The sequence below is a fragment of the Pan paniscus genome, chromosome 3 (assembly GCF_029289425.2).
Source record: "Pan paniscus chromosome 3, NHGRI_mPanPan1-v2.0_pri, whole genome shotgun sequence".
In the NCBI taxonomy this organism is placed as follows: Eukaryota; Metazoa; Chordata; class Mammalia; order Primates; family Hominidae; genus Pan; species Pan paniscus.
Window position 1 is genome coordinate 100598144 of NC_073252.2, and position 26857 is coordinate 100625000.

The 26857-nt window shown below is 35.5% G+C and overlaps 1 protein-coding gene across 2 annotated transcripts in view; it reads left to right on the forward strand.

The window, feature by feature from the left end:
- The window catches only part of NFKB1 (nuclear factor kappa B subunit 1), a 115448-nt gene that overhangs the window by 12673 nt on the left and 75918 nt on the right, over positions 1-26857 (forward strand). The window contains exons 2-5 of one of the 2 annotated variants that reach the window (XM_003829955.6): positions 10998-11043; positions 15325-15403; positions 19323-19363; positions 23335-23433. In XM_003829955.6, coding sequence (XP_003830003.2) covers positions 11005-11043; positions 15325-15403; positions 19323-19363; positions 23335-23433 — 258 coding nt within the window. In that variant the 5' untranslated portion in view covers positions 10998-11004. The remainder of the gene's footprint in view (positions 1-10997; positions 11044-15324; positions 15404-19322; positions 19364-23334; positions 23434-26857) is intronic. The other variant, XM_008955333.6, reaches the window with a different exon arrangement.

Consider the following 26857-nt stretch of genomic DNA (forward strand, 5'->3'; position numbering starts at 1 on the left):
AATAATAATAATGTGGACTCTAAAATCATTCCGTGGGGTGTTGTAGACATACACTAGGTTCTTTTGATAGACAGTTTTGTTCCTAAGCCTTCTATATCTTTCCTACCATGGTTTGAATGTGTCCTCACCAAATTCAGGTGTTGAAACAGGATGACCAATGTGATGGTAGGAAAAGGTAGAGCCTGTAAGAAGTGATGGGATTAGGTGCCCTTTTAAAAGGGCTTGCTGGAGGAAATTTGTCTCCTCTTGCCTTTCCGCCCTCTGCCAGTTGCGGACACAGCATTCCTCCCCTCTAGAGGATGCATCCCTCACCAGATACCAAATGCTGGTGCCTTGATCTTGGGCTTCCCGTTGCCAGAACTGTGAGAAATAAACCTGGGCTCTTTATAAATTACCCAGTCTCAGCTATTCTGTTATAGCAGCATTGACAGACTAAGACATTTCCTGACACTCTGTTGATTTGCTTTGATCAATTACCGAGAGAGGAATGTTAAAAATCTTAACTGTAATTGTGGATTTGTCATTTTTTCCATTAGTTCTGCCACTTTTTTGCTTCATGTATTTTGAAGCTTTGTTAATAGGTGCGTACACAATAAGATCATTGTTTTTCTTTGATGAGTTGGCCCTTTGATTCTTATATGCAGTGTTCCTCTTTGTCCCTGGTAATGTTTATTTTCTTGAAGTCTACTTTATCTGATATTTTAGAATGTAGCCTGCTTTTCTTATATTTAGCATTTGCATGATATAACTAGCCCAGTGTACCATCTTCATACATTTAAACTATCTGTGTCTTTAATATTAAAGTATAATTCTTATGAAAAGCATATACTTTAATCTTGTTTTTTAAAAATCCAGTCTGATCATCTCTGTCTTCTAGATGAGTTCAGTCCAGTTCCATGTAATATTATTACTGGTATGTTGGGTTTAAGTCTCTCATCTTGGTAATTAATTATCTATTTGTGCTATCTGTTCTTTATTCTTTTTTTTCTCCTTTCCTGCCATCCTTTGAATAAATCAAGTTTAGTGTTTTAAATTCCATTTTATCTCCTTCATTGGTTATTTTCTAAAGTGGTTACTTTACCACTTTAGAAAAGTATTTGTTTATTACAATATGCATCTTTGAGTCTCTAATTAATGTGAGAACTTGACAATGTTATATTTCTGTTTGTCCTTCTGTGCTGTTATTGTTATACATTTTACTTCTTTATATGTTATAAACTACAAAATATATTGTCTTGTTTTGCTGTGAACAGTCAATCGTCTGTTTAGGAAATTAAGAAAGAAGAAATAAAAGTCTTCTGCTTACTCACATATTTATCATTATTGATGCTTTTTATTCTTTCATACAGGTCCAAGTGTCTATCATTTCCCTTCAGCATGAAGAACTTCTTTTTAGCATGTCTTTTAGCAGGTCTGCTGGTGATGAATACTCTTAGCTCTTGTTTACTTGAAAATGTCAATTTCACCTTTATTTTTAAAAGATTTATTTGCTGAATATTCTGGACCAATCTTTTTTTTTCTTTTATCACTGTAAAGGTGCCTTTACATTGCCTTCTAGCTTGTACTGTATCTAATGATCATCAGAAACATCATGCTTATCATGCTTATCAACTGTTCCCCCAAATATAATATGTCCTTTCTTGTCCTTTGCTATTTTGGGATTTTTTTTTCTCTAGCATTAGTTTTTAACAGTTTGGCTGTATTATGCCTAACCATGGTTTTATTTGTCTTTATCCAGCAGAGAGATCTTTGAGATTCTTGGATCTGTGGGTTGATTTTTTAAAAATCAAATTTATAAAAATTCTCAACTGTTATTTTTTTGAATATTTTTTCTGTCTTTTTTCTGTTTCTGGGATTCTATGTTATAAATACGTAAGACTGCTTAATATTGTCCTGTAGGTCACTGAAGCTGTGTTCACTTCTTTCTGCCTTTTTTTCTCTGTAATTCAGTTTGGGTAGTTTTTATTGACCTTTCTTCTAGTTTATTGGTACTTTCTTCTATAATGTTAAATATGCTAAGTCCATCTAGTGAAATTTCATTTCAGTTCTAAAATTTCCATTCTTTTTTTTAAAAGAAAGGTATGCATTTCTTTGCTGATATTGCCTATCTGTTCTCTCATTATGTTCATCTTTTCCTTTACATTATTGACCATATGCTATTAGCTATTTTTGTCATTTGTGTCATTTTTTTTCTCAGTCTTATTTTCCTATTTCTTTGCAGGCTTCATTATGTTTATTGTACATTGTGGAGAGTTTGGGTTTTTTGTCTTCCTTTAAAACGTGTTGAGCTTTGTTGTAACAGGCAGTGAATTTACTGGTGGATCACCTAGTTTTATTAAGATAGGTTTAGAGTAGCCCTTATTTTAGGATGTTTCTAACTCCCATCGTGTGGTCTTTCTGAAATCACAACTGAATGCTCACAATGTTCAGTGATGTCTTTCCACCCTGGATTATTACAAATTCAGTGTCTCTCAGCACTATATGATGTCTGGAATTTCCATTTAGCTCTTAGATGCCCAGAAACTGTTTTCTATTAGGTTTTGCAGGGTCTTGTCCTACACTATCACAGCTTGGTATTTGGCCAGTGACCAGAGATGACCCCTATGTAGATTTCTGAGGCTCTTGCTTTTTGTGTAAAGCCTTTCTTTGTGATATTCTGCCCATTGGTGTCTCTCTTTGGGCTCTCCCTGTGTCATGATTTGGAAAGTGTCCTCAGTCAAAAAGTGAGGGCGAATTTAGAATTTACCTAAATCACCTTATAATGTATAGCCCTATGAAGTCCAATGTCTTAAATTACATCTTTAGGTATTTTGTATGGTTTCATAGTTGAGTATAGCAAGGAGGGAGGTTCAGATAACTGTTAATCTGTGATAACTAAAACCAGAATTTGACATTCTGACAAACTTGAAATTGCAGTGCTTCTTAAAATTAATGCAGTATTAATTAAAAAACAAAAACAAAAAAACCAGTGTTTTCCAATTTGCCAATACAAAAAAGCAAAACTCCCATCTCTACTTTTTAGGAACTTCTATCCATTTGAGAAGATGATAAATATATAGGTAAAGTTAGATTGCAGTAAAACTATGCTGTCTAGTGTTAAATCACCAGTATATATAAGTTTTATAGATATTATGTGACTACAGAGCTATAGGTTATAGGAAAAATATAGGATTTCTTGGCAGAAATTGGATTTAACTAGAGCCTTGAAGAGTGGATGCTATTGAGGTAGAAAAGATGGCATTTCAGGATGCAGGGCATATTGTGAACAAATGTACAAGATGGAAATGAGCAAGTCATTCTGAATGATTAATCTGTCTATCATAGAGGGTTTTGATTAGGACATAGTAGTAGTTGATGCTTATAATATGATTTAATATAATAATGTAATGTGCTGAGTGGTTGAAGTCTTTGGACTTTATCTTATAAGTAATATGGCAATAATGTGAAAGATTCTTGAAGAGGAAGAAACCCTGCAGTGAGGGAGAACAGTACAGAGCCTATTACTGTCATTCAGAGGTGAAGCAATAAAGGTCTCTCCTAGGATGTTGGAAAGAAGGGGCAGATCCAAGAAACAACATGAAGAAAATAATCAGCAGAAATTGGTTACTGACTAGATGTGTGTGAAAATGATATATTGGCAGAAATTGGAAAGTCAAAAATGGGGCTCATTGCAGCAGGAATGATGAAATTGCTTTTAGATAGAGAGGTGAAGGGATTTAAAACATTAACTTGTTTTAAAGGTATCACTGCTTAAAGCTAACAGTGATTTATTAATATTTGCACTCTGAAAGTTTTAACAGTTTTAATTTTCTGTATACACCACAGTGTTTTGGCTACTATACTTGCCTCTTTTGTTCAGTTGGGAATTGAGTAAACCAATAGAGTAAAAAAATGAGTACAAAGTGGGCTCTGACTAGAACTCTAACAAAGTGTGATCACTGAATTACCAAGATAATTAACCCATACCCCACATATACTCCATTTCCCATGACACATATTATATTGCATTGTTTTTGCCTATTTGCCTTCCTACTTCCTAAACTGTTGAATTAGTTTGCTTTTGTTGCATTAAAAAAAAAGAAGAATCACCACAAAGCAAATTAAAAGATACTGATTACTTCTTCCAATTCTGTAGGCTGCCTAGTTCATCTGGCCTGGCCTGCTTTGGCTAATCTCTGAGGTCTTTTGGCTATTTGACTGGTACTGTTTGTAGCTACTCAGCTGGTGCCCTACTGCTGTTTGTCTGAAGTTGTTTTGGCTACTCAGCTGGTGCTAGGGAGCCTCAGCTAGGACTGCCTGTCTGTGCTCCACATGGTCTTTGATATTCCAGTGGCTGGTGCAGGCTTGTTTGCATGGTAACAATGTTCCAAGAAAGCAAGAATGATCATTGCAAGGCCTCTTATAAGCTGGGTTTAGAACTTGTACTTCTACCTCTTCCTATTGGTCAGAGTATGTCCGTAGGTCTGCCAAGACTCAAAGCACAGAGAAATAGATGTTTCCTCTTGTTGAGTGGCATATAAAAAAATGTGTGGCCATTGATTTCAATCTACCACAACCGTAAGCTCTGTGAGTACAGGAACTGCATCACTCTTTTGCACTTTGGTGTTGTTGGCATAGTAGGCATAAATATTTTTAGGTGAATGACTAAATTAATGAAGGAAGGAAAACATTCAGGTAGTATTTCAGTATACTGTAGTTTTAAATTATATATATTATATACATTTGACATAGTTTAATATATAAGTATATACACATATAGTTTTCATATATAAGTATATTATATATTATATAAAATATTTATATGTTATATATAAAGTATATATATAAAATATATAGTTTTAATATGTAAGTATATGTATATAATTATATATAATATTATAAGTATATATACTTTTATCATACCATCAGTGAGTATAGACATGGTTCAGGGAGAATCTCTTTATTCTCCTTCTATCTTTTGAGATAGACCAAAGAAAATTTTTTTTTAAAAAAAGAACTATCACTTGAGTTAACATTGTTTGGTATTTTTATCTTCATAGGTGATTGCCTTGTGAATAACTCATTTTGTGTATTTTCAGAATCCTATTCTGCTTTTCAGGCTGTGCTATGGGTAGACTAGCTCTAACCAGAACACTTGGGAGACCTGAAGCAAAGATACTATATTAAAATAAGTAATGTTATATGCCAAAGAGGAAAACCACTTCTGCCTCCTAAACAACTGAAAGAACCAGAGACTGTGGGGTCAGATTAGCTAGCATTACTATATGAACCTGAGCAAATGACTTACTCTCTTTCAGCTTCAGTGTCTTATCTGGGACATTGGTTCTCAGGATTGGTGTGAGAATTAAGAGAAATATGTGAAGTTCTAGCTACAGTTCTTTACCCATGAGGTAGTCAGTAAAGTTTACTTCTTTCTCCATGTGAACCAAAGCACTGTCATGATGTGATGATGTTCATTAGGGTTTCTCATGCTCAGCGTTATTGATATTTAGGGTTGCATAATGCTTTATTGTGAGGGGCCATTCTGTGCAGTATAGGATGTGTAGCAGCATCTGTAGCCTCTATACACTAGATGCCAGTAGGACCACCTATCCAGCTGTGACAGGCAAAAATGTCTTCAGACGTTGCCAAATGACCCCTGGGGGCAAAATGCAAACAGTTTATCTAGCAGTGACACATAGCCAGCCACCTTAGAAAGGGAATTGTCAGTGTACCCATAAGTGTAGAATGGGAAACAAAATACTTGAGTCTTCTCAGAATGTCTAAAGCTTTTGCTGTCTATATTCCTCTTCTTATAATTTACCACAAACATATATTGCTTATTATGCCATCTAATAAAATGGCTAACATTTGCTGTGTATTATACTCGGTGTTAATAAGCTTTGTATGAACTCACTAGCTGAATGTTGTATATGTATCTGCCATACCTGTTGGATTGACATTCCACTGTAAACAGGGACCTTATCTTTACCAGCTCCAAGCACAATGTATTTGGTATATCAGGTAGCTATTCTACATGTTAATTGATCACATTGCACCCAAATGAAACATGGATGTGGAAATGGAAGGAGGAGCTTTAAAACATGGAAAATTAGTTTATACAAATCTAAATGTTGTAGCGCACCAAATTGATTCCTTTTTAAAAACTTTCAGAAATCAACTTTTCAAAAAAAAAAAGTAACTAAGCCATGATCAACTTTTCTTTCATCACCACTAAGCCAATATCAGAAAGTTGTCAATCAACAGCTCTTTTAAAGTTGAAATTTTTCTATTGTATTTCTTATGAAGATTTCAGTAGTGCTTAGAAGTTTTTGGCTCATTTATCATGTTTTATTCACTGTATGTCATTAATTGTTAAAGATGTCAGAGTCAAACCTTAAATTCAGGAGAGATTTAAATTTCTCCTTTTTCCTATTTAAATATATGTTTCTAATTACATAATTCAGTTAGAAAATTACAATATAGAAACATATAACTTAGTAAAAGTTTCCAGTTACTGTATACAGATTATATTGTATACTGTATTATTTTTAACAGTTGCATATTTAACTTATAAATGTGGATAATTATAATTAAACAATCTGTTATCAAAGGACATACAGATTATTTCCAGTTGCTTGCTGCAGTGAATATCCTTGTACTTATTTTTTTACACACTTGCTCAGATAATTTTTAAGTACAAATTCCTGAGGTAGAATTGCGGAATCAAAAGATACTCTCATTTGAGTGTTTCACATTTTATGCAAAGTATTTTGTTTCCTCCAGAAAATTCCTCTGTGAAAGAGGCTTCCTCACATTCTTTATCAGTTTATTAGCCAGCAGAGAAATGATGAAAAGCCACCCCTTTTCTTATAGTTTCATCCTCATTGCTATCCAAGATGAGGTATTAAAATCACACCTAAGTGGTGTCTGTTGTGGCTGAATATAATCTTGAAAGTAGAGACACTTCTCTCTGATTCCCAACTGTACTCTCTGGATGGCACCTAAAATTTTATTTTTTCAAACTTAAAATCATTTTAATGAGTTCGAAAAGGTTTTATTTTTTAAAATGAAATCCTATAGAAAGAATACATTTTCTTACAGTGGGTCATGGTCAAAAGTGTGAATATCTCTGATCCTAGAAAGTTTCCCCAGTTACAAGGACAGGCGTGCCCCCAACTCCATCCTTAATGGCTCAATTCTGTGGCTTTCAAGTTAATCCACTCAGTCCTACAGCCTTCACCAAGAAGCTCATGTGCTACACTTTGGTGTTAGTGGCGGCATTGTCACACAGGTTCAGAAAATAACCCTTTAGGCATTTTATAGAACTCATCACATATTCAGAACTAAGCTAGTTGTAACATTATGTTTTTCATGTGAAAAAACACAAGCAATTCACTGGCTATTTTATTTGTTGCTAGCTAGCTATACTTTCTATTTCTTTTTCCATGGTGTGAAAATCTTCCTAGAAACCTCACTACTGGGAAAAGAGATGCAGAGATTAGTCCCATCTTCTCCCCTGGAAACTTACTATCGCCCTTTTGGCTTCAAGGTCCTTCCTCAAAAGCAAAGAATTGAACAAGGGAAAGTGAGGGGAAGGGCTGGGGGAACAGGGAGGTAGAAGGGGTTTTCCCTGGTCTTTTCTAATCCTTTAGTTCCAGACGCTTAGTTGGTATTTCAACATTTTAGAAATAAAACCTGCTTTTATAATTAATGCAAATATTACTTAGTGATTCATCCTTTCCAAATGATTCTTGGTTTCTTTTGACATTTCATTTTTAAATTGTGAATTAACATTGACATCACCATAGCGTTACTATTACCTCAGCTCTTTACAGTGAACTGTATTGCAAAGGCTGTAAAAGTTCAAATTTTAACTATCACCCAAGTGAGCCTTGGACTGCTGTTAGGCTTTTAAAACTGTGATCCTTTGGCAAGAATTGGTGTATAAATCATGGGGAGGATATTGAAGGGGAAGATCATGTTTAATTTGGCAGTTGGGTGCCTGCAATTGACAGATTTTCATTAAGGTTTTAGCTATAGTAGTGATCATGCATCAGTTCTAATAAAGTAGGTTTCGTTTGAATTTTAAAAATTAGAGTGAGGACTGCTTTATGTTAACTGTTTACATTCAGAAGCCTGGAAAACCATCCACAGGTTTAAATGTATATAATCAGTATAATTAACATGTCAACAGCCTCACCTCTGTTTTTGAGGACCATAGGCTAATATTATTTATGAAGGTTCAGGAGATCAGTCTAGATTGACAGAAAGCTTAAGGGCAAAGATGGTTTTAATATTTTTCTTGGAAGTTTGAGCTTCTGTGGTATTCTAAGGATAGGGATTTTGACATTGATTGTTCTAGCTGGTATTCAGTACTGTATTTAAGTGTAATGTTTTTACTAGTATTCTTCTTATAACTGAAAACTATGCTAATGATTCTTTAATATAGATATATACTCATAAATACGTGTAAAAATCCAAGTTTACCAAAAAATATTAAGACTTAGGGGATATGTTCTTTGAATAGGCATTTATTTGCTAATTAACATATTCTAAGCTCAACAAGGTTATATTCTTTTCAAAAGTCCATTCCATCAAAATCTGTCATTTTTACAGATGAAGAAACAAAGGCCACAGTGAGTTTAGTTAATATCCAAGATCACACAGCCAGCATGATAGAACTCTTAAATTTCAAGCGACTTACCCTCTTTACTGTATCAGGTCAAATTTCCCTTTTTTAACTGCTTGTCTTAATTGAGATTTGTTTAATTGTGGCTGTCTGTATATCTTCAATCAATCCTTTCTTGTTTTAGGCAAATGTTTCCCTGCAAATCTGCATGAACTTCATGTTCTGAAGGACTCAGAGCTGCCCTTTTCCCTTTTGTTAAAGTTGTACACTGCTCTGCATCCCCCTAGAATGCTCATCAGCTTTCTCACTCTTCCTCAGTCACACAGTGCTCCAGCAGGAGAGGATTTCTTTGAAAATCAGATTCTTTTTTGGAGGGCTTTGTGCTTATCGGAGTGTTATGTGATATATTCATTACGGTGAGGGCTAAACTATTTGAACAAAGAGACCTGACAGTGCATTTGGGTTAAAGAACAAAGTTTATTTCTTTCTCTCATCACCACCAGCATGAGCAGCCTGGATGGTCAGAGCAGATCTGTCTCATGGCATTGTTCAGGGATCCTCATTCCTTCCCTCTCATTTATCTGCCATCCCCTAGGCTATTAATCATCATGTTTTTGGTAGAAGCCAGGTCTTCTCCATGTCTGAGTTTTTATGGAGGAAGCATGTCAAGGGCCTTAAGCCCAGACCTGGAAGTGGTATGCAAGAGTTCTCACATTGCACTGGTGAGCATTTGGTCAGATGGCCATCTCTAACTCCAACGAAGTGTAGGGTATACACTAGGTAAGCAGTCACATTTCCAGCTACAATACTAATTCTATGGAAAAGGAGACAACATATTTTGATGGGTAGCTGACATTCTCATCTGCAGTCCTAAGTACTCATGACTGCTTGATAGACTTTATGAAAAAAGAAAAAGAAAAATAACACCAGGAATTAATATTTACCCTTAGCCTTGTGTTTCTTTAATTTTCTCATTTTTCATGTCACATATCTAAAATTTGATCTAAATAAATTTAAATAAAATTAACCTTTATTTGAATAATAATAAGGACATTTCTCAAGGAAGTAAATCTCAAATGATATGTGATTTTAGATACTATCTTTATCTGACCATGTGGTTCCTTGCTTCTATCAGGGAGGGCCTCTGGGTAATAGAAGATTGCTAGGGCCTGCAGTATATTAATGTTTAGCTGGAGTTGATTAAATCTGAGACCTATAGCCTTGATAATAAGGGCTTTTATTTTTGTATTTTTATTGCACTTTTAATATTACAGAGTTTCTGTACCAGCTTGACAACAGCAGAAACATGGCTTGCTTCTGTGGAATACGCTAGAGCAGCAGTCCCCAACCTTTTTGGCATCAGGGACCAGTTTCGTGGAAGACAGCGTTTCCACAGACTGGGGGCTGGGGGTGATTTTGTGATGATTCAACCACATTACATATATTGTGCACTTTATTTCTATTATTATTAACGTTGTAATATGTAATTAAATAATTATACAACTCACCGTAATGTAGAATCAGTAGGAGCCCTGAGCTTCTTTTCCCACAACTAGACAATCCCATCTGGGAGTGACGGGAGACAGTGACCCATCTGGAGACAGTGACAGTGATCATCAGGCGTTAGATTCTCATAAGGAGCGGGCAATCTAGATCCCTTGCATGCACAGTTCACAGTAGGGTTTATGCTCCTATGAGAATCTAATGCCACTGCTGATCTGACAGGACACGGAGCTCAGGCAGTAATGCAAGCGATGGGGAGCAGCTGTATATACAGATGAAGCTTGGCTGGCTTGCCTACTGCTCACCTCTTTTTGTGCTGCGTTATCCATGGCCCAGGGTTTGGGGACGCCTGCACTAGAGGACAGAGCCTGGTACACTATAGAAGTCCTCCCCTTGTGTTATGCAGAGTACTGATCAGTCCCTTTTGATCTTCTCAACCTTGTATAAAACTTTGAGACAGTTCTGGGACCATCACAAAGTTTATGAAGGGTTAGAAAACAATACACTTAAGGAACTAAGACTGTAAATCGTTGAAGTTCAGAGGGTGATAAAAAGAAATGGCTTCTAAGAATCCCAGTATGTATGATTTTTTATACAAAGCATAAAGATGATTTGTACCAAACTCAGGACACTGTGGCGAGCTTAACACGAGGGTATTGAATCATACGTAAGTGGTAATTCCTAGATTATGCAATCTCCTTGCTGTTAGATTTAGATACCAAAGAGGAACTACATCATGTCCTCCTCCTATGGTCTTCAAAAAAGGATTATATTTGGTCTTACTGGTACAATACAGTTTATTCCTGCATGAATTCCATGGTGATAGAATTTTTAAAGTTTATTCTAGTGTTACAGTTTTGTTTTGTTTTGTTTTAATACACAGCTTCAGAATGGCAGAAGATGATCCATATTTGGGAAGGCCTGAACAAGTAAGTGTCATAATCTCACTGATAACTTTATTTAAATATATTCATATTTCAAAAATATGCAAAGGCAACATTAGTAAGTTAGCATTAGGAAAATTCTAAAATTAGTAAATTTTTTTTTAAATTTCAGTTTCTCTGTCCTTTCATGTGAAGTTGGAGAGGATATGTCATGTGAAATGAGTAACTTACACCCTGCTTTCACACATATTGTTGCACAAAAATTGTATATGCTACAGGATAGCTATTGTATTAGCTTTCTAGAGCTACCATAACAGATCACCACAAACCTGATGGCTTAAAACAACAAAATACATTATTTCACAGTTCTGGGGGCTAGAAGTATGAAATCAAGGTGTTGGCAGGGTTGGTTCCTTCTGGAGGCTCTCAGGAAGAATCTGTTCCATGCCTCTCCCCTAGCTTCTGGTTGGTTGCTGGGAATCCTTGGCTTGTAGCTTTATCGCTCCAATCTCTTCCTCCATTGTCACGTGCGCTTCTTCCTGGCGTGTCTCTACTGTGTCTCTAAACCTAAAGCTCCTCTTTTTTTCTTCCAAAGGCATCATTGGATTTAGGGTACACCCTTATCCAATATGACTTCATCTTAATTTGTTTATATCTGCGAAGACCCTATTTCCAAATAAAGTCACATTCACAGGTACCGGGGATTAGGAGTTAAAGGTGTCTTTTTGGGAGGGAACACAGTTTAACCCACTACAGCCCCTTGACATATTTATTTAATGTGTACACATGGATGTAGAGAGTGGAATGACAGACCATGGAGATTCAGAAAGGTGAGGGATGGGAGGGCAGTGGGATGGGGGTGGATGATAAGAAGTTACTTAATGGGTACAATGTATGTTATTTGAGTGTTGGATACCCTAAAAACCCTGTTTTGACTACTATACAATCTATGCATGTAACAAAATTGCACTTGTACCCCATCAATTTATACCAAAAAAAATTTTATTTAAAACTCATCTAGTAAGGAGACAGATTGTTGTAGTGAAAAGATCTTTGAACTCAGAATTTGAAGATCTTTATATAAGTACTGACTACTACAGATCAGCTCCTCAGACTTGAAGAATCACTTAGTCCCTGTAATCCTCACTTTTCTCATTTGTAAAATAGAAATGCTAGCACCACACTAACAGGGATGAGTCAAAAATATTCAATGAATGTGCTTTGTAAGCATAAAACTGTTCCTATCATTATATTAGTAGTTATGAAAGGATAGCAGTGTCCTTTTTTCTTTTTCTCCTATATTTTATTTTGAAAAATGTTGGAAAAAATAAATAGAAATGTTGGAATAATCTAACAAATCTACATTGGTTCTTAAAACCGACATTTTCGCTTTTCTCTTTGCTCTCTTTTTCGTGTGCGTGCGTGTGTGTATATATGTGTATATATGTATATGTATATACATAATCATTTGGAAGCAATTTTCAGACTCTGGAGCAATTATAATGGCAATATTAAATTATTTATGTAATGATTCCAAGAAGTATTTAAAACATGGAGATTTGTTCATTCATCAGCTATTTATTGAGGTATTACTACGTGCCAGAACATTGGCTTAGTGGGGAAAAAATAAGTGATATATACACTCTAATTTCAGGAACCTACTATTTTAATAGGAAGAACAGAGACATTGTTTTCATATGGTGATATATGCTGTAGTAGTAGTCTGCGCAGAGTGGGATAGAAATGTTAATAAGCAGCATCACTAGGTGCTACCTTGGAGGAAGAGCAGAGTTACGGAGGACTTTCCGAAGGAAGTCTTCGTAAGCTGAGTTTTGAAAGATGTAGTTTGCTAGACTAGAAAAGGTGAAGGAACATTAGGTGCCAGGATAGCCTGGTCACATTTAAATTTTAGTGGCAATCATTTAAAATAGTGGATTTCTGAAATTACACGTGCAAAGAATCAGCCAGAAAAATAAAAACAGAAGTGGAATATGTTTTAAAGGCTCTGGTATCATTTCTATAAATAAAATAGACATATATAGCATTTATTACTTCGGGTGATATTCTGATTGATTTAGAAAGAATGACTGCATTGCTTTTCGCATTAAGATGCTCCTTTCTAATTTTATTTTTAAAATGGTGATTTAGGATAAATCTAGGAACATTTTCTTTTATTGCAGCAAAGACATTTGGCTAATTGTATTATCAAAACCGTTTGTTTTACCTTTCGCTTTTAATGTGCTTTCTCTAACAATTAAGGGCGAACTAACCAGCATGAGGATTGTTTCTGCTTGATTTTAAACCATCCTTTCCTGTCTGTACACAGGAAATCTTATCAACAAGAGATGATTCTTTATGCCACAGAAGAGTAAAACCTGCTGAAAACATTCATTTTGAAAGTTTTTCTTATGTGGGCATCTTTGCGATCATCAGTAACAGGGGTGGGGCATATTCTGACATTTCCATTTTTGAGGCAAGCGATCTTGAAGTTTTTTTCTTTCTTGGCTTGAGCTTGGTGGTTTATATTTCCTAAAGTTTGCATGTCCTCAGTGTTTTAGTGGAGTCTGGAATTTGCTCTCCACCCTGACCTAATAAACAATGCAAGCTGCAGCACAACACAACTTCTCTCTTAGTCTGAAGTGAAGAGTATATCTCTCTCCTAAGGTGAGCCCTTTTGCCCACTCGCCAGTCATTTAGCCACCACAGGAAAGAGTTTTCCTGCTAGGTTATCACGTTTGCTCTGAGACTGTTAAAATCCTGTATGAAATGAGGCCCATTTTTGCAGAACATGGTTTTTCATTCCTGTATTTCCTTTTCAGCAAACAATGAATAGCATCAGTGAGCTTTTAATCTTATAAGCATTGAAGTGAAGTGCATTCTTTGTTCCTCAGTTGAAAATCTGCATCCCTCAAATGGATCTGAAGTACTGTTTATTTAAACGAGATTTTTCTTACTCTAAATTTAACTAGGCATATGAAGATCTTCAGTACCCCAGAACTTTCAATAATTTACTACTAAGGGCAGGAGACAAACTGTAATACTGGCTACTAAAAGAAACGAAAAGCTAGTTCAGCACACTTACTAGTCTCTCATAAAAAGTAAAATATGGCTGGTTTCCATGCTGTCCACAGACATTTCAAACATATAACTTCTTTAGGCTAAAATAAATAGCAAGCTCAGAAATACAGTTTTAAAGTCCTAAATGAGCCAGCGGTTACAATGTTTTTTGATAAGTAATGAATAGTAATTTATTAAGATAAAATGTACTTTCTTCAAAATATTCTGCATGCCCACTCTGTTGCTGCCCTAACAAATTACCACATACTTGGGGCTTAAAACAACACAAATTTATACTTCTGAGTCAGGAGCTCAGAAATCTAGAATCAAGGTGTTGGCAGGGCTGCTTTCCTTCTTGAGGCTCTCATCTCTTTGCCTTTTGAGCTTCTAGTGGCTGCCTACTTTCCCTGTGCACCCTCTCATCACTCCAGCCTCTTGCTTCCATTGTCATACCTCCTACTATTCAGTGTGATTTCCTGAACCCCTCTCATCAGGCCCACCTGGACAATTCAAGACACTCTCTTCATCTTAATATCATTACCTTAATGACATACGTAAATTTCCTTTTGTCATATAAGGTAGCACTCACAGTTTCTGAGGATTAGGATGCAGACATGTTTAGGGGGTTGTTATTCAGCTTAACACACCCACTAAATTCCAGGTATTTTGTGTTATGCTAGGAAACTGAAGGTAAAAGAAATGAGTGAGCTCAGTGCTTAGTTGTCTACTCCTTGTACTGTCAGTTATATTTTCAGTTATTCTGTAAATAGTCCCAGAGGTGCTCTCTAGCATTCTTTCAGGCCTTGACATTGGATAGCTAGATGAGGGGTATATTTACCACCATAGAGGAAATACTGATTTCTAGGATTATATTCTTTTGTTTATACTTCTAAGAGAGTACAAGCTTCAAATCATTCATTCAACAACTATTTAAGTATCTGTTCTGTGATAGGCATGTACTTGGCCCTGAAGGTATACCAGTAAGCAAGCTAGACCAGGTCCCTGCCTCTGGGGACTTTATAGCCAAGTTATGCTTCTCAAATCCCTTTGTTACGTAAACGTTGTCCAACCCTATGTAAAGTTTTGTACACATGAGAACTACCTAGGTCTCATGAAGATGTTTTAAAACCCTGATTTAAAATATTTTCAGATTTTTGTTTTTGGCTTTAGTTTCATTCCTATTATTACGTTTTAGGTGTCCCAACTTCGGATTTTTCATATAATATAGGAAAAATAATGATTGAAACATTTAAATGTTCTTCTTTACAGATGTTTCATTTGGATCCTTCTTTGACTCATACAATATTTAATCCAGAAGTATTTCAACCACAGATGGCACTGCCAACAGGTAAGAAAACTCATCCCTGTTACCCTGTTGTTCTGCTTTCAGTCTTAGTAAAATGCAGGATTTGTTAATAGTCTGTCCTAGAAACTCAGTTGTGTACCTAGAAAGGAAGTGGTGATTTGTTTTAAAAACCAATCTTTTAACATACTTTCTTGAAATATATTTGCACAAAAATATTTCATCTCAATTACCCCTTGTATGGTTTACTGCATTTCATATCTGCTAGGACTACTCAGAAGGAATTTCTTTAGTCAATATAAGGATTTTCTTTATTATCTCTGTATTCCTTTTAAGTCCTTTCTCCCAGATTCACACGAGGCAGTCTCCACTCTTCATTTCTGTTTCAAACATTTAAGAGGGCCTGTTGTGTACTACCAGTGTGCCAGTCACTGGGGAATCAAAGTGTACAGAAATCATAAAAATCATCTCATTAGAAAAATCATCTTTATAAAAGCTTATAACTTTGCACTCTGACAAGTTGGATAAAACTCATAATCCTTCCTTCTACCATGACTGTATTAATTGTGCCGATTGGCAACTGTTTAATTTCGTAAGAGTAATAAAAAAAAAACTCTCTTTCTTAAAAAAAGTGATTTATTTGTATGTAAGCTTGGTGTGATGGCTCTTTTTATGTTCTGTTTCTCTCCTCACTTCACCCGTCACCAGTGGGACTTAACAGATGTTCAAAAGCAGTGTGAGTGAATTCTGGAAGTTATGTGTAAAACAGAGTTTGGTAATCACTGAAGTGGGCATCAGCTCTTTTATTTACCAGGGACTTGCTTGTCTTCATTGGGAGACTTTATCCCATTTGTATTATTCTCATTTAAAATTATCATGGTTACTACAGTACTTACTTTTCTTTTGTTTTAGATCAGAAAACTTTTTCTGCATTTATATCTTTAGTATTTCTAGGAGTTCATGGGAGGGAAAAAAGTAGATCTACTATACTTTCACCTTCACTAGTAAAGGTGTATTTCAGAGGTTTTTCTGTCTTTACCCCTACAAAACATTATTTTTAGGCTGCCATGTCTGAGATCTTGTGAAGTGCTGTCCAATTTGAGCTCTAGGTCAGCTTCCTGTGAACAAGTAAATGTGTTGGTAGAGTGTGTGTTTCTTGGGAACTTTTTAATTCTGGAGTTCAAAGTATTTTTCTTAGTATTAATGTATTACTGAAAATATAAGAACTTGGTTCTGTCCACAGGAAATACACACATTTTCACTTAATGTCTTGTGAATACAAAACAGTATCCTGAGGCAGATGTTTTCTTAATTTTATTCCTTCAGATTTATGGGCATGAAAATAAGATTATCAAGATAACCATCTCAGTAAATATTCTGTGGTCACAGCTTTATGTTGTAGAAATTATTTTGCCATAATATTAGAAAAACTATTCAAATTACACCTAAAAATCTAATTTGTTAGTTGTTGTTACACCATCATTTTTACCTATATGTTTTTCCCTCTTCATTGCAGTGTCATAGTACAATTTTTATAGTCCAAGATATATAGGATGTTGTATTCAAATTTTTAAAGAGGTAGAGAGGTTGATTATCTAAACCAATATTAACTTGTAACTCTAAAATGGATTATTTTAGTCTTCTAGATTTTTTGAAATCTAAAACCTTTAGTAGATCTAGTACTTGTTGAAGACTATGGGATGCGACATAACTCTTAGGTCTAAAGTTAAATTTCTCTGCACAGTGGAATGTCCTTTTCAGGGCACAGAAATGTGGCCAAAAGAATGTTGGCCTTAAAACAACAAATACATGCATATCAAATCTAATTTTCTAGTTGATTTAACTTTTAATGTGTTGCCTGAAAGAGGAAAAATGGCTCTATTTTACATGAATTTTCACATATTTAAAGGAAATTAAATCCTACAGGAAAAATAATAGCAAATTTGCAGTTGTTTTTAGCAGAGTTAATAAAAAGTGAGAGACTTGAAGTTTAATGTAAACATGCTTCCAACTCCTCTGTATTTTTCATGACATCCAAATATTGCTCTGTCAGAGGACTGTCTTGATATGTTCTTTCACCATTTTAACAGGGAATGTTTTTATAAGTGTTACATTGTCATACAGGCTGTATCTTAGTGTGAAAATATTTCTATTTCTAATTTTATTTCCATATCCAAAATTAAATTCTAGCCATTTGGTGGGGGAATTTTTAAATTATGATTATGTCTCTAAAAGTAATTTAAAATGTCCAGGGGTGAATTTCATACAGACAAAAGATGGTAATTTAATACATTGACCAGTGACTCCCCCTTTTTTTTTCTTGTGTATGCTTCATTTCAGATGCATTCATTTTTCAACTCGCTTCCTTGTAAATTTCTTGAATAATAACAGGAAGTAACTATACCCTTGTTTTCTCCAGTTCTCTAGCCTTATCCTGATTTATCATAATATTGAAAAGATAAAAATAAATTCTCTGGCCGGGTGAGGTGGCTCACACCTGTAATCCCAGCACTTTGGGAGGCCAAGGCAGGTAGATCACGAGGTCAGGAGTTCAAGACCAGCCTGGCCAAGATGGTGAAACCCCGTCTCTACTAAAAAAATACAAAAATTAGCTGGGCATGGTGGTAGGCGCCTGTAATTCCAGCTCCTCTGGAGGCTGAGGCAGAGAATTGCTTGAACCCAGGAAGCAGAGATTGTGGTGAGCCGAGATTGTGCCATGGCACTCCAGCCTGGGTGACAGAGTGAGACTCTGTCTCAAAAAAAAATAAAAAAAATTTTGAGAAAATTCTCTTTTGTGTTATAGTTTATTTTTAATTTCAACCTGAAGGTTTATCTCCTTACAAATTTATTTAAAATAAGAGGTCTTGAGCTTCTTTCTGAGAGAAAATGAAGATTAAAATGGACATACAAGCATTCTCCTAAAATATTTTTAGCACCAAACATCTTAATTTACATTCAAATAAATGAGAACCACCATATGCCTTTATTTATTGCAAAGCTATGGATTATTGTACTATTGACATAAAAATCAGCTGGGAAGCTTAAGGACTTTTTCATATTGAACAGTTTGTACTTACATTGTCAGAGATTCTGATTTTCCTTTGAATTTTCAAGTCAGATACCATCAGGGTATGGATTAAGCCTCTAGTTTTCTTTGCGTTTTTACAATAACTAATTTGCATGTACCTATCTTCAATTAAATTATTTTCAGTATTTTATAAAATGCCTGAGATGTTTTAGAACACAGTTTATATGATAGCACAATATTCAAAATTGCTTATAAACATCAAAAGTTATGGATTAATATGAAAATTTTACCATGTCTGATAGACCAGATTACATTGGGAGTGTCGGGGAGGAAAGGGGAAACAAACTAACCAGTTAAGGAATGAAGGCAGTACTTTCCCTTCAAGTAAAGACAGGAACAGAAAACCTAGTGTAAGGAAAAAGAGATAGCCTGAGATCATTATCTATCAGACGTATACATACAGGTTGCTAGATCAGTATCTTTTAATTTCACATTAAGCACACTCTCTTTGAGGAATGAAAGTCAGTGTCTAATGATGTGAAGGCCAAAGAAAATGTCATAGTGCCCAGAAGTGGTTGCTGCTTTTAATTGGTATTTGTCATTTTAAAATGCTTTGTTAGGAGACAAGATTATGAAGGCTGTTGACATCAATTCTTGCCGGCCATATGCCTTTTATTGGGTTAGGAAATGTGCCATCACCTTTCAACAAACATTTACTTATTGTGGTTCGCTAAACTTGTAAAACTATTGTTAAAATAAGGGTTAATATTTCAGACAAGGAAGAGAAATTATATCCTTGTGGAATTTTAACCAAAAATTGATTTGAAATTTCTACATAAAAACATAATTTCAGTTTTTTACTTGCTTTACGTTTTATACCAAATTTGAGAAGCCTCACAGTTTCTTTTGGTTTCTGTTTGTTGTTTTTGTTTTTAGCAGATGGCCCATACCTTCAAATATTAGAGCAACCTAAACAGGTAAGATTAAAGGGGTGGGACTTTAAATGTTAGATTCCAGTGTCTAATATTGAGATCATAAGCACTGAAAAATAGTAAATGAGTTCTGTGAAGGAAGTAGTTTATCTGAAAGATCAACAACCTGACAAATTATGTAACAGCTTTATTCATTCACTTTACATTTCTCTTACTCATTGTTCACACTGTCCTGAGCCTCAGTATGTAGTTCTGTAAAACTGCAGTTAATTACAGTATTAGAATTACAGTTAATTACAGTATTCTGCTGTCTCTACCAGCTTAACTTACCAGCCACTCCCAGGAAAGGCAGAGGTGATTTCCATTCATTTTCATTTATAAGGAAATACATATGCATACAGTTCACATGCACTGAGCGATATCCATCTATTATCCTTGCACATGTAGTACCTCTTAGCCTTCCTCCTTCCTTTGGTAGCCCCAGCCTTTTCTGTGCTGCCTTTGGAACATGTAACCTAACATACTGAAAGTACCAGTGGGAAGTAAAATGTTAGAATGAACTATTGAATTCTCTTCCCTCTGGTGTCAGCCTCTTTGGAGTCAGGAGAGGAACATTTTTTCAGGTGCTTCCCCTTACCACTGGAGTCTGTAGAGAATAGCTCAGAACTGAAATGGCCTCCTCACTGTATCCAACTCTGTGGATATTTATAGGAAATTGGATGGGACCAATGCTGTGAAAGAGAAAGAAAGGCAATCTTTAATGTCTGCCTATAGGAGGTTTCAGTTGTTAGGGAATGGAAATAATGGTGTAGTTCCCCACAGAATGAGGACAGTCAGTAAATCTTTGGATGGATAAACTAATCACATTTGTGTGTGACTGAGGATATGGATACCTGTCCTCTTGCAGCTGTATTACCCAATACATTTTCTAAGTATTCTTTTCATTAGCTCAGGTGAGTGAAACACTTTTGCATTTTGTAACATTTAACACATGCTAACTAGGTCACAAGCTTAAATAAAGCATCCACTGCGTTGTGGTTTCCAGAATCGTGACATTATATATGTGTTATATTTGGTCAGCATTTGATATAAATGTCTTAATGATTGCTGAACAGGCTATCCTTATAAGGTTGAAATTAGATGAAAGTTTTTGCTGTGGGGGCAAGAATGCCACATGAAACTTTGGGGCATGGTTCTAGTTCTTGCAGGTGTCACATCCTGACTCCTCAGGTTGCCAGTAACACTCCATTGCTCTACCTCCATGTTCAACTCTTTTTAGCAGTTATTTCTCAGAGAAGGTCATCAATTCCCAGTGAAATTTTATCCCTTAAAGTTCTGTGGGCTCTGGCATCCTGGAAAATTTCCCAGCTTTTAAGATCTAGGTAGTCTATGAAACAGAAATCAACTGAAATTTGTCTGCATATGCCAAAGTATTTTTTCCAATATCATTTTCATAAGCATAGCACTACAATAAGAATTTTTTAATGTAATTCCTTATTATGGATCCAACAGTTATAAGGAAAAATTGGCATTTATGATTTACCTGAAGGGTTAATGTAGTTCCAAAATTCAAAATTTAATTCATATAAAAGCTTATGTGAGTAAAACAATGTGTTTACCAAAGTGATGCTATTTTGATATCTGAATTCAGTGAAAGTAAGAAGGTTGTATTCAAGTCAGACTTTCTGACTGAATGGATGTAGCCTTGCCTTTGAGGTTGATGACTCATTTTAAGCAAATGGAGTTACTGAGATGAGTGAATGTGGATTAAAGGCAAAATTTTGATCTCAGAAATTTAGAATCAGAAATGCATCCAGACAATGCATTTGACGACATCTTCCTGAAAACAGTTGTAAATTTTCATCTTCAGGTTAAAAACTTCTGAGGATTTAGATACTCGTATGTAACCATGAAAAATATCTATTAAGTATTGTCTATTTGACACCACTCCCAATAAGATATAAACACATACGTGTCTATATTTTTACAACTGTCCCAAAGGAATTTTGTGATTAAAGATAATGAATTGTGTGTGTGTGGTTTTGGGTTTTTTTTTGTTCTTTTTTTTAAGTTAGAAAAAGATTCTTTTTTCTTTGGGACCTCTTAGCCACAGATTTTCCCCAGCTCTGACAGAGATGAGTCATAGCATAGACTACTAATTTTTAGAACATCCAGTTCTGTTGCATATTAATCAGTGTTAATTAACTAATACTGTTCAAAAACTCAAGTTGTGTTTAAATTAGCAGTCAAGTAAATCTCTATTCTTATGGTTAGCTAATTCTGCAGGCTATTATACATGTGTTGTTTTTTTCATGGTTTTAGAAATTTCATTTAATTATTTAAAAAACCAACAGTGTTTGCTTACAAAAGGCATAGGGCTGAAATTGTAAATTATTTCTAAATATGAATTGTGTGAGAATCAAAACAAAGGAATTACCTCTGAAACTTCATCTCCAAAGGCTTCCCTTGTGTTTAGATCTGGAATCTCCCAAGGAGTTGTTTTAGGTCTGACTGTGATGAGTTGATCATAAACTTCAGACATTTGTGTGCATTAAGGAAATTTCCCAGACCGGGGAATTTACTTTAGGCCTTACTTATCTGGTAAATGTGTTTGAGGACTGATCTTTGGAAATCAGGAAGTTTTTGGATAATATAGGAACAGTTCCAGATGCTTCCCAGAGATTTAAATCAGTTCAAGGCACCTGGACTGCTCAGAGACTGCAAGACCCTACTTGGCATAATGAAATGTAGTATAGTCTAAGTAGTGCATACGTTTTACATTTGTTCATGAGCTCAAAGCTGTCAAAATCTGCATGCTTGCTGGGGTTCCACAATTTAATGAGTAAGGGAGCGAACCCCCACCAGCAGCTAGTGGGTGTGATGAGCTGTTGGGCAGATGATCTAGTGCTGTATATGCAGAGTTGGTCCCACAATAGAAACAAAAGGTGAGAATGTTCCTTAAAAAATCTTAACATATTTTCTTTTCACCAAAAAGTGAATCTGTAAAAAGAAAATCATCTGCTTAAGCGACTATGTGGTTATAAACTACTAACACTACCACAAATTGATTGACGTCATTATAAAGTTGAATCAGGAAATACAGCGAAACCTCCCTTAATATGATGATGAGGTCATAATTATCCTTGTTTTATTCTCTGTATACAAATATGAATAAGTTAGCTTTATAAATCATAAAAAGTTAGAACTGGAGTAGACCTTAAAGATGGTCTGGTATAATCTTCCCTTTTGTACAAATGAAAAAACATGACACTTCTTAGGTGTTTATCAGCCCACAGTAGTTTATATAGTGAAGGCTTCCAGCTAACTTCATTAATTAACTACATCTATAAAATTTCTGGGTTAGATAGTATTTAAGGGAACTACCTAGTTTTGGAATCATTCTGGTAGGTTAATATTCAATCTTGAGCTTGACCATATCAATAATCATAAAAACAAAAATCTTATCCTCTGAAATGCTGAGAGAAGCTTAACAGATGCAGGGTCTAGCATAGGGTGTGTTCTACAACGCTGAAACAGTATATCTAAATAAACATGTCTGTAGTCCCTGCTGAACCAGCTGTAATCAGAGTAGATAAAGGAATGTCTTTAAGTAAGAGTCAAGGAAGCGTAACTTTTATTAATATGGTACAGTTCAGAGCTTGGCAGCAGCAGTTTAAGACAAGGAAGCTCTGACTAGAACAAGCCGTAACATGTTGAGTCTAAAGCCTAAACTCTTCAGCAGATTACTCTCCACACATGCATAGCATGAGAGGTTCCATGGGCTTAGGTACCTGGCTTTTTAGCCATATCTTAGTGTACAAATATCAGTTAATACCATTTTTCGTAGTAAGATTACGGGAAAAATGATTCTTATTTACAGAGCCCTCTTTCACAGTTTCATGTTTTTCTTCTCTCATTTAGTAGACATAAGATTTAAAAATTTGTATGTATCTTTGTTGCCGTAATTTTTAATAAGTATTTCTCAAACTTAATTGGCTTAACGTTCACCTTTGCAGAGAGGATTTCGTTTCCGTTATGTATGTGAAGGCCCATCCCATGGTGGACTACCTGGTGCCTCTAGCGAAAAGAACAAGAAGTCTTACCCTCAGGTCAAAGTAAGTTTGTGGTAGCTCTCCTTCTATTTGAATTCTGGAAATTTTGATTTCCTACGATTTCCAAGGAATTGCTTTAAATGAGTACGGGTTGCCTTCGCTCCTAAGCTGAAGTGTTCACATGATTATTAAAATTTTTAAATAGAAATTTGTCTCCTAGCAATAGAAGTGACAGATACTAAAACTTTGTTAACTTTTCAATTTAGTAGAAATGTCTTCAGCATTAGCTAACAAACTTCCTATTTCTTGATCATCTTAAATATTTTTAAAAATTGGATACTTCCTGAAACTTTAGTAAGTCTTTGAAAGAAATGGTTGATTTTGACTCTTTGGGGATTTAGTGAAAAACCAAACAAGTGACTGAGTGTATGGATTATATAGTAGATTATTTAAGATTATGAATTCGGATCCAGACTTTGTTATTAGCTGTGTAGCTTTAAATAGGTTTAACCAATACTTCTAAACTTCAGTCTCTTAATGTATAAAATACAGAAATATTAATAGTATATACTTCATAAGGTCCTTTAGAGATTAAATGAGAAAATGTGTACATGTTCCATAGAGAGCCTGAAAGTACCCTAGGGCCTTGGCCTGAGCAGATGTGTGGCCCTCTTGGAATGAACTGCTACGTGACATGCTGGTGGTGTATTTGGTCATACCTTTTACCATGTTCAGGCTGTTTGTTTATTTGAGAATATTTTTCTTTAAGTTAATATGAGACTTTTAATTTCATAATATGCTATGTTTCATAGACTGACTGATGATAAACATAGACTGATAATCATTTTGCAGATAAACCCAGTCAACAATTGTAATTTAGTTTTTTATAAAAGTTATTATTTAGTCAGTAATTCAAGGCTTGGACAAAATAGTTCTCACTATGTGTGTGTGCCCCTCAGGGTGTAACATACTTTTGGCCTCAGTCTTTTTATTGGTTTGTTTTTGTAAGTAGATGAAGCTCAGAAGAGCAGGCCCTCAGCAAAGTTGTGATGTAAAGAAATCTGGCCGGGCTCGTTGACTCATGTCTGTAATCCTAGCACTTTGGGAGGCCGAGGCTAGCAGATCACAAGGTCAGGAGTTCGAGACCAGCCTGGCCAATATGGTGAAACCCCATCTCTACTAAAAATACAAAAATTAGCTGGGTGTGGTGGTGCACACCTGTAGTCCCAGCTAGTCAGGAGGCTGAGGCACAAGAATCGCTTGAACCTGGGAAGCGGAGGTTGCAGTGAGCCAAGATTGTGCCACTGGACTCCATCCTGGACAACAGAGCGAGACTCTGTCTCAAAAAAAAAAAAAAAAGAAAGAAAGAAATCGGTCTTTGGTTTTGCCAGCCTTGCATTTTGTTTCTTCCTTTTCCTCTTATCCATCTTCTAGGCCCAGGCCTGTTAAATTTCTTATCCTTATTCCCAAACAAAAGACAAAATGTTGTGATGTCGTTCTTTACCTTTCAAGTGAAACTCACCCATTATTTAGTATGGGTACTACTAGTCATAGTTGCATTTTAAGTCTCTTAGCTCCAATTGTGGAATGAAAGATGTTTTTTCTATTAAAGGTAATTAGGCGGGTAAATATGATGGCTTAAGTCCACAGAAGCAGACCACGGTCTTATGGCCTCACATCCTTTAGAACCTTGATGAGGAATGAGGAGCAGCAATAAAGAACTAATTTGCACTTATTAAACACCAAAGACTTGCCAAGTGGTTTGTATAACATTATCTCTTTTAATCTCTTAGAAATCTCAGTAGGTAAAAAGTGCAATGCCTGTGAACCCAAACAGACTCAGAGAATGGAATTATAATAACTGGCCTTTCTCACAAGACTAGTGGCTCTATATCCTGCAGCAGGCTATTGCTCACCGAACCTCTCAGATATAATGTGTGCATTTGGGGTACTGGGGACAGGGAGATAAGGGACAAATTATGGGCAGACAATGGTGTAAAAAGGCATGGTGAATGATAACTCTTGAAAACAAGGGAGAGAGAGGCTCACTGGTCAATGGGTACTCAGGTATTGGGGAAGCCAGGCCCAGCACTTACCTTTTTAACACATGTGTCTGTGTGTCACATGTATAAATATTGTGCCTTTATGTATGTGTATATTTGTGAGAAGGGGATTGAAAGACACATGTTATCAGCATTGACACTGACTATAATGACTGAAGAATTAACTTTAAGCGAAAAACTGGGAGTTTTTTCTGACTGGCTTGGCACAAAAAATATAAATTATGGTATTTTGTTTACTTCTGTTGCTCTAGTATTTTGTGACTAAGTAACAATTCTTGATACTAACAAACACATGGCATTAACTTTCTTATAAATTTATTGGCTAAGAAAAAACTTTATACATCCATTTATTCCCAGTCTTCATACATCTTTCTCATGTAGAGGTTTCATCTACTCAAAAACATATTGCTGCCTCAGTCACAAAATAATTTACAAATGAAACAACTTAGTGGGCATTAGATGTTCTTGTAGAATGAAAGTTTCTATATCAAGGAGTTTAGTACTTACTGGGAAATATAGATATGTAAACGACTAATAATAAAGCAGGTTCAACTACAGTCACATTATTTCACCAAATCATTTATTTTTTATTCACTAATTCAGTATCCATTTATTTAGCATTTAATCAACTTGTAAGAGGAGGAGGAACTTAGAGGTTAGAGAATATGACTATACAAGCTGTCATTGTTCCCTTAGCTTGTCATTGTTCACTGAAAAGTGAAATGGTTCTGCTGTTCCTAACAGTTATAGGAAGTAATTTTATTTATCCAAGAAATTCTTAATTGGAAGGATGGGGAGGAGAGAAAGAAAGAGACAACGGCCAGGTATTTTTTTTTTCCAGAGCTCTTCTCCAAATATCCCTTTTAATAGTTATTTCTGCTCAGGATGACCTTTAAGTTTACAAAGGAATTTTAAATCCCCTTTCCCTCTAATGTTTAAGCAGAGGAAAAAATTGTTCTCCATGCATCTTTCTAATCAGGAAGACCTTTAAAATTGTACGTGTCTTTTCTGTGGTACTTTACTAAGCACCTGCTCGGCGAGAGACTGTAAGGGAAACAGTGGGATAGATACATCTAAAGTTTCTCAAACTTGGCATTATTGACATTTGGGGCTTGAAAATTCTGTGTTGTGGGAGGCTGTCTGACACGTTATAAAATATTTAGCAGCCTCCCTGACCTTGACTCACTAGATGCTAATAGGATTCCTTTAATTGTGACATCCAAAAAGTCTCCACATTGACAAATGTCCCCTGGGGGGCAAAATCACCCCTCTTTGAGAACCACTGATGTGGATGCAACAAAGAATCAACCTTAACCTTACCCATTTGCATACTTTTCTACTATAAAGTTGTCTCGCATAGATTACGTAGAATTGTCCAAGTGTATTATTTTATAAACGTGCCTTTCTTGGTTATTAGTAGATAT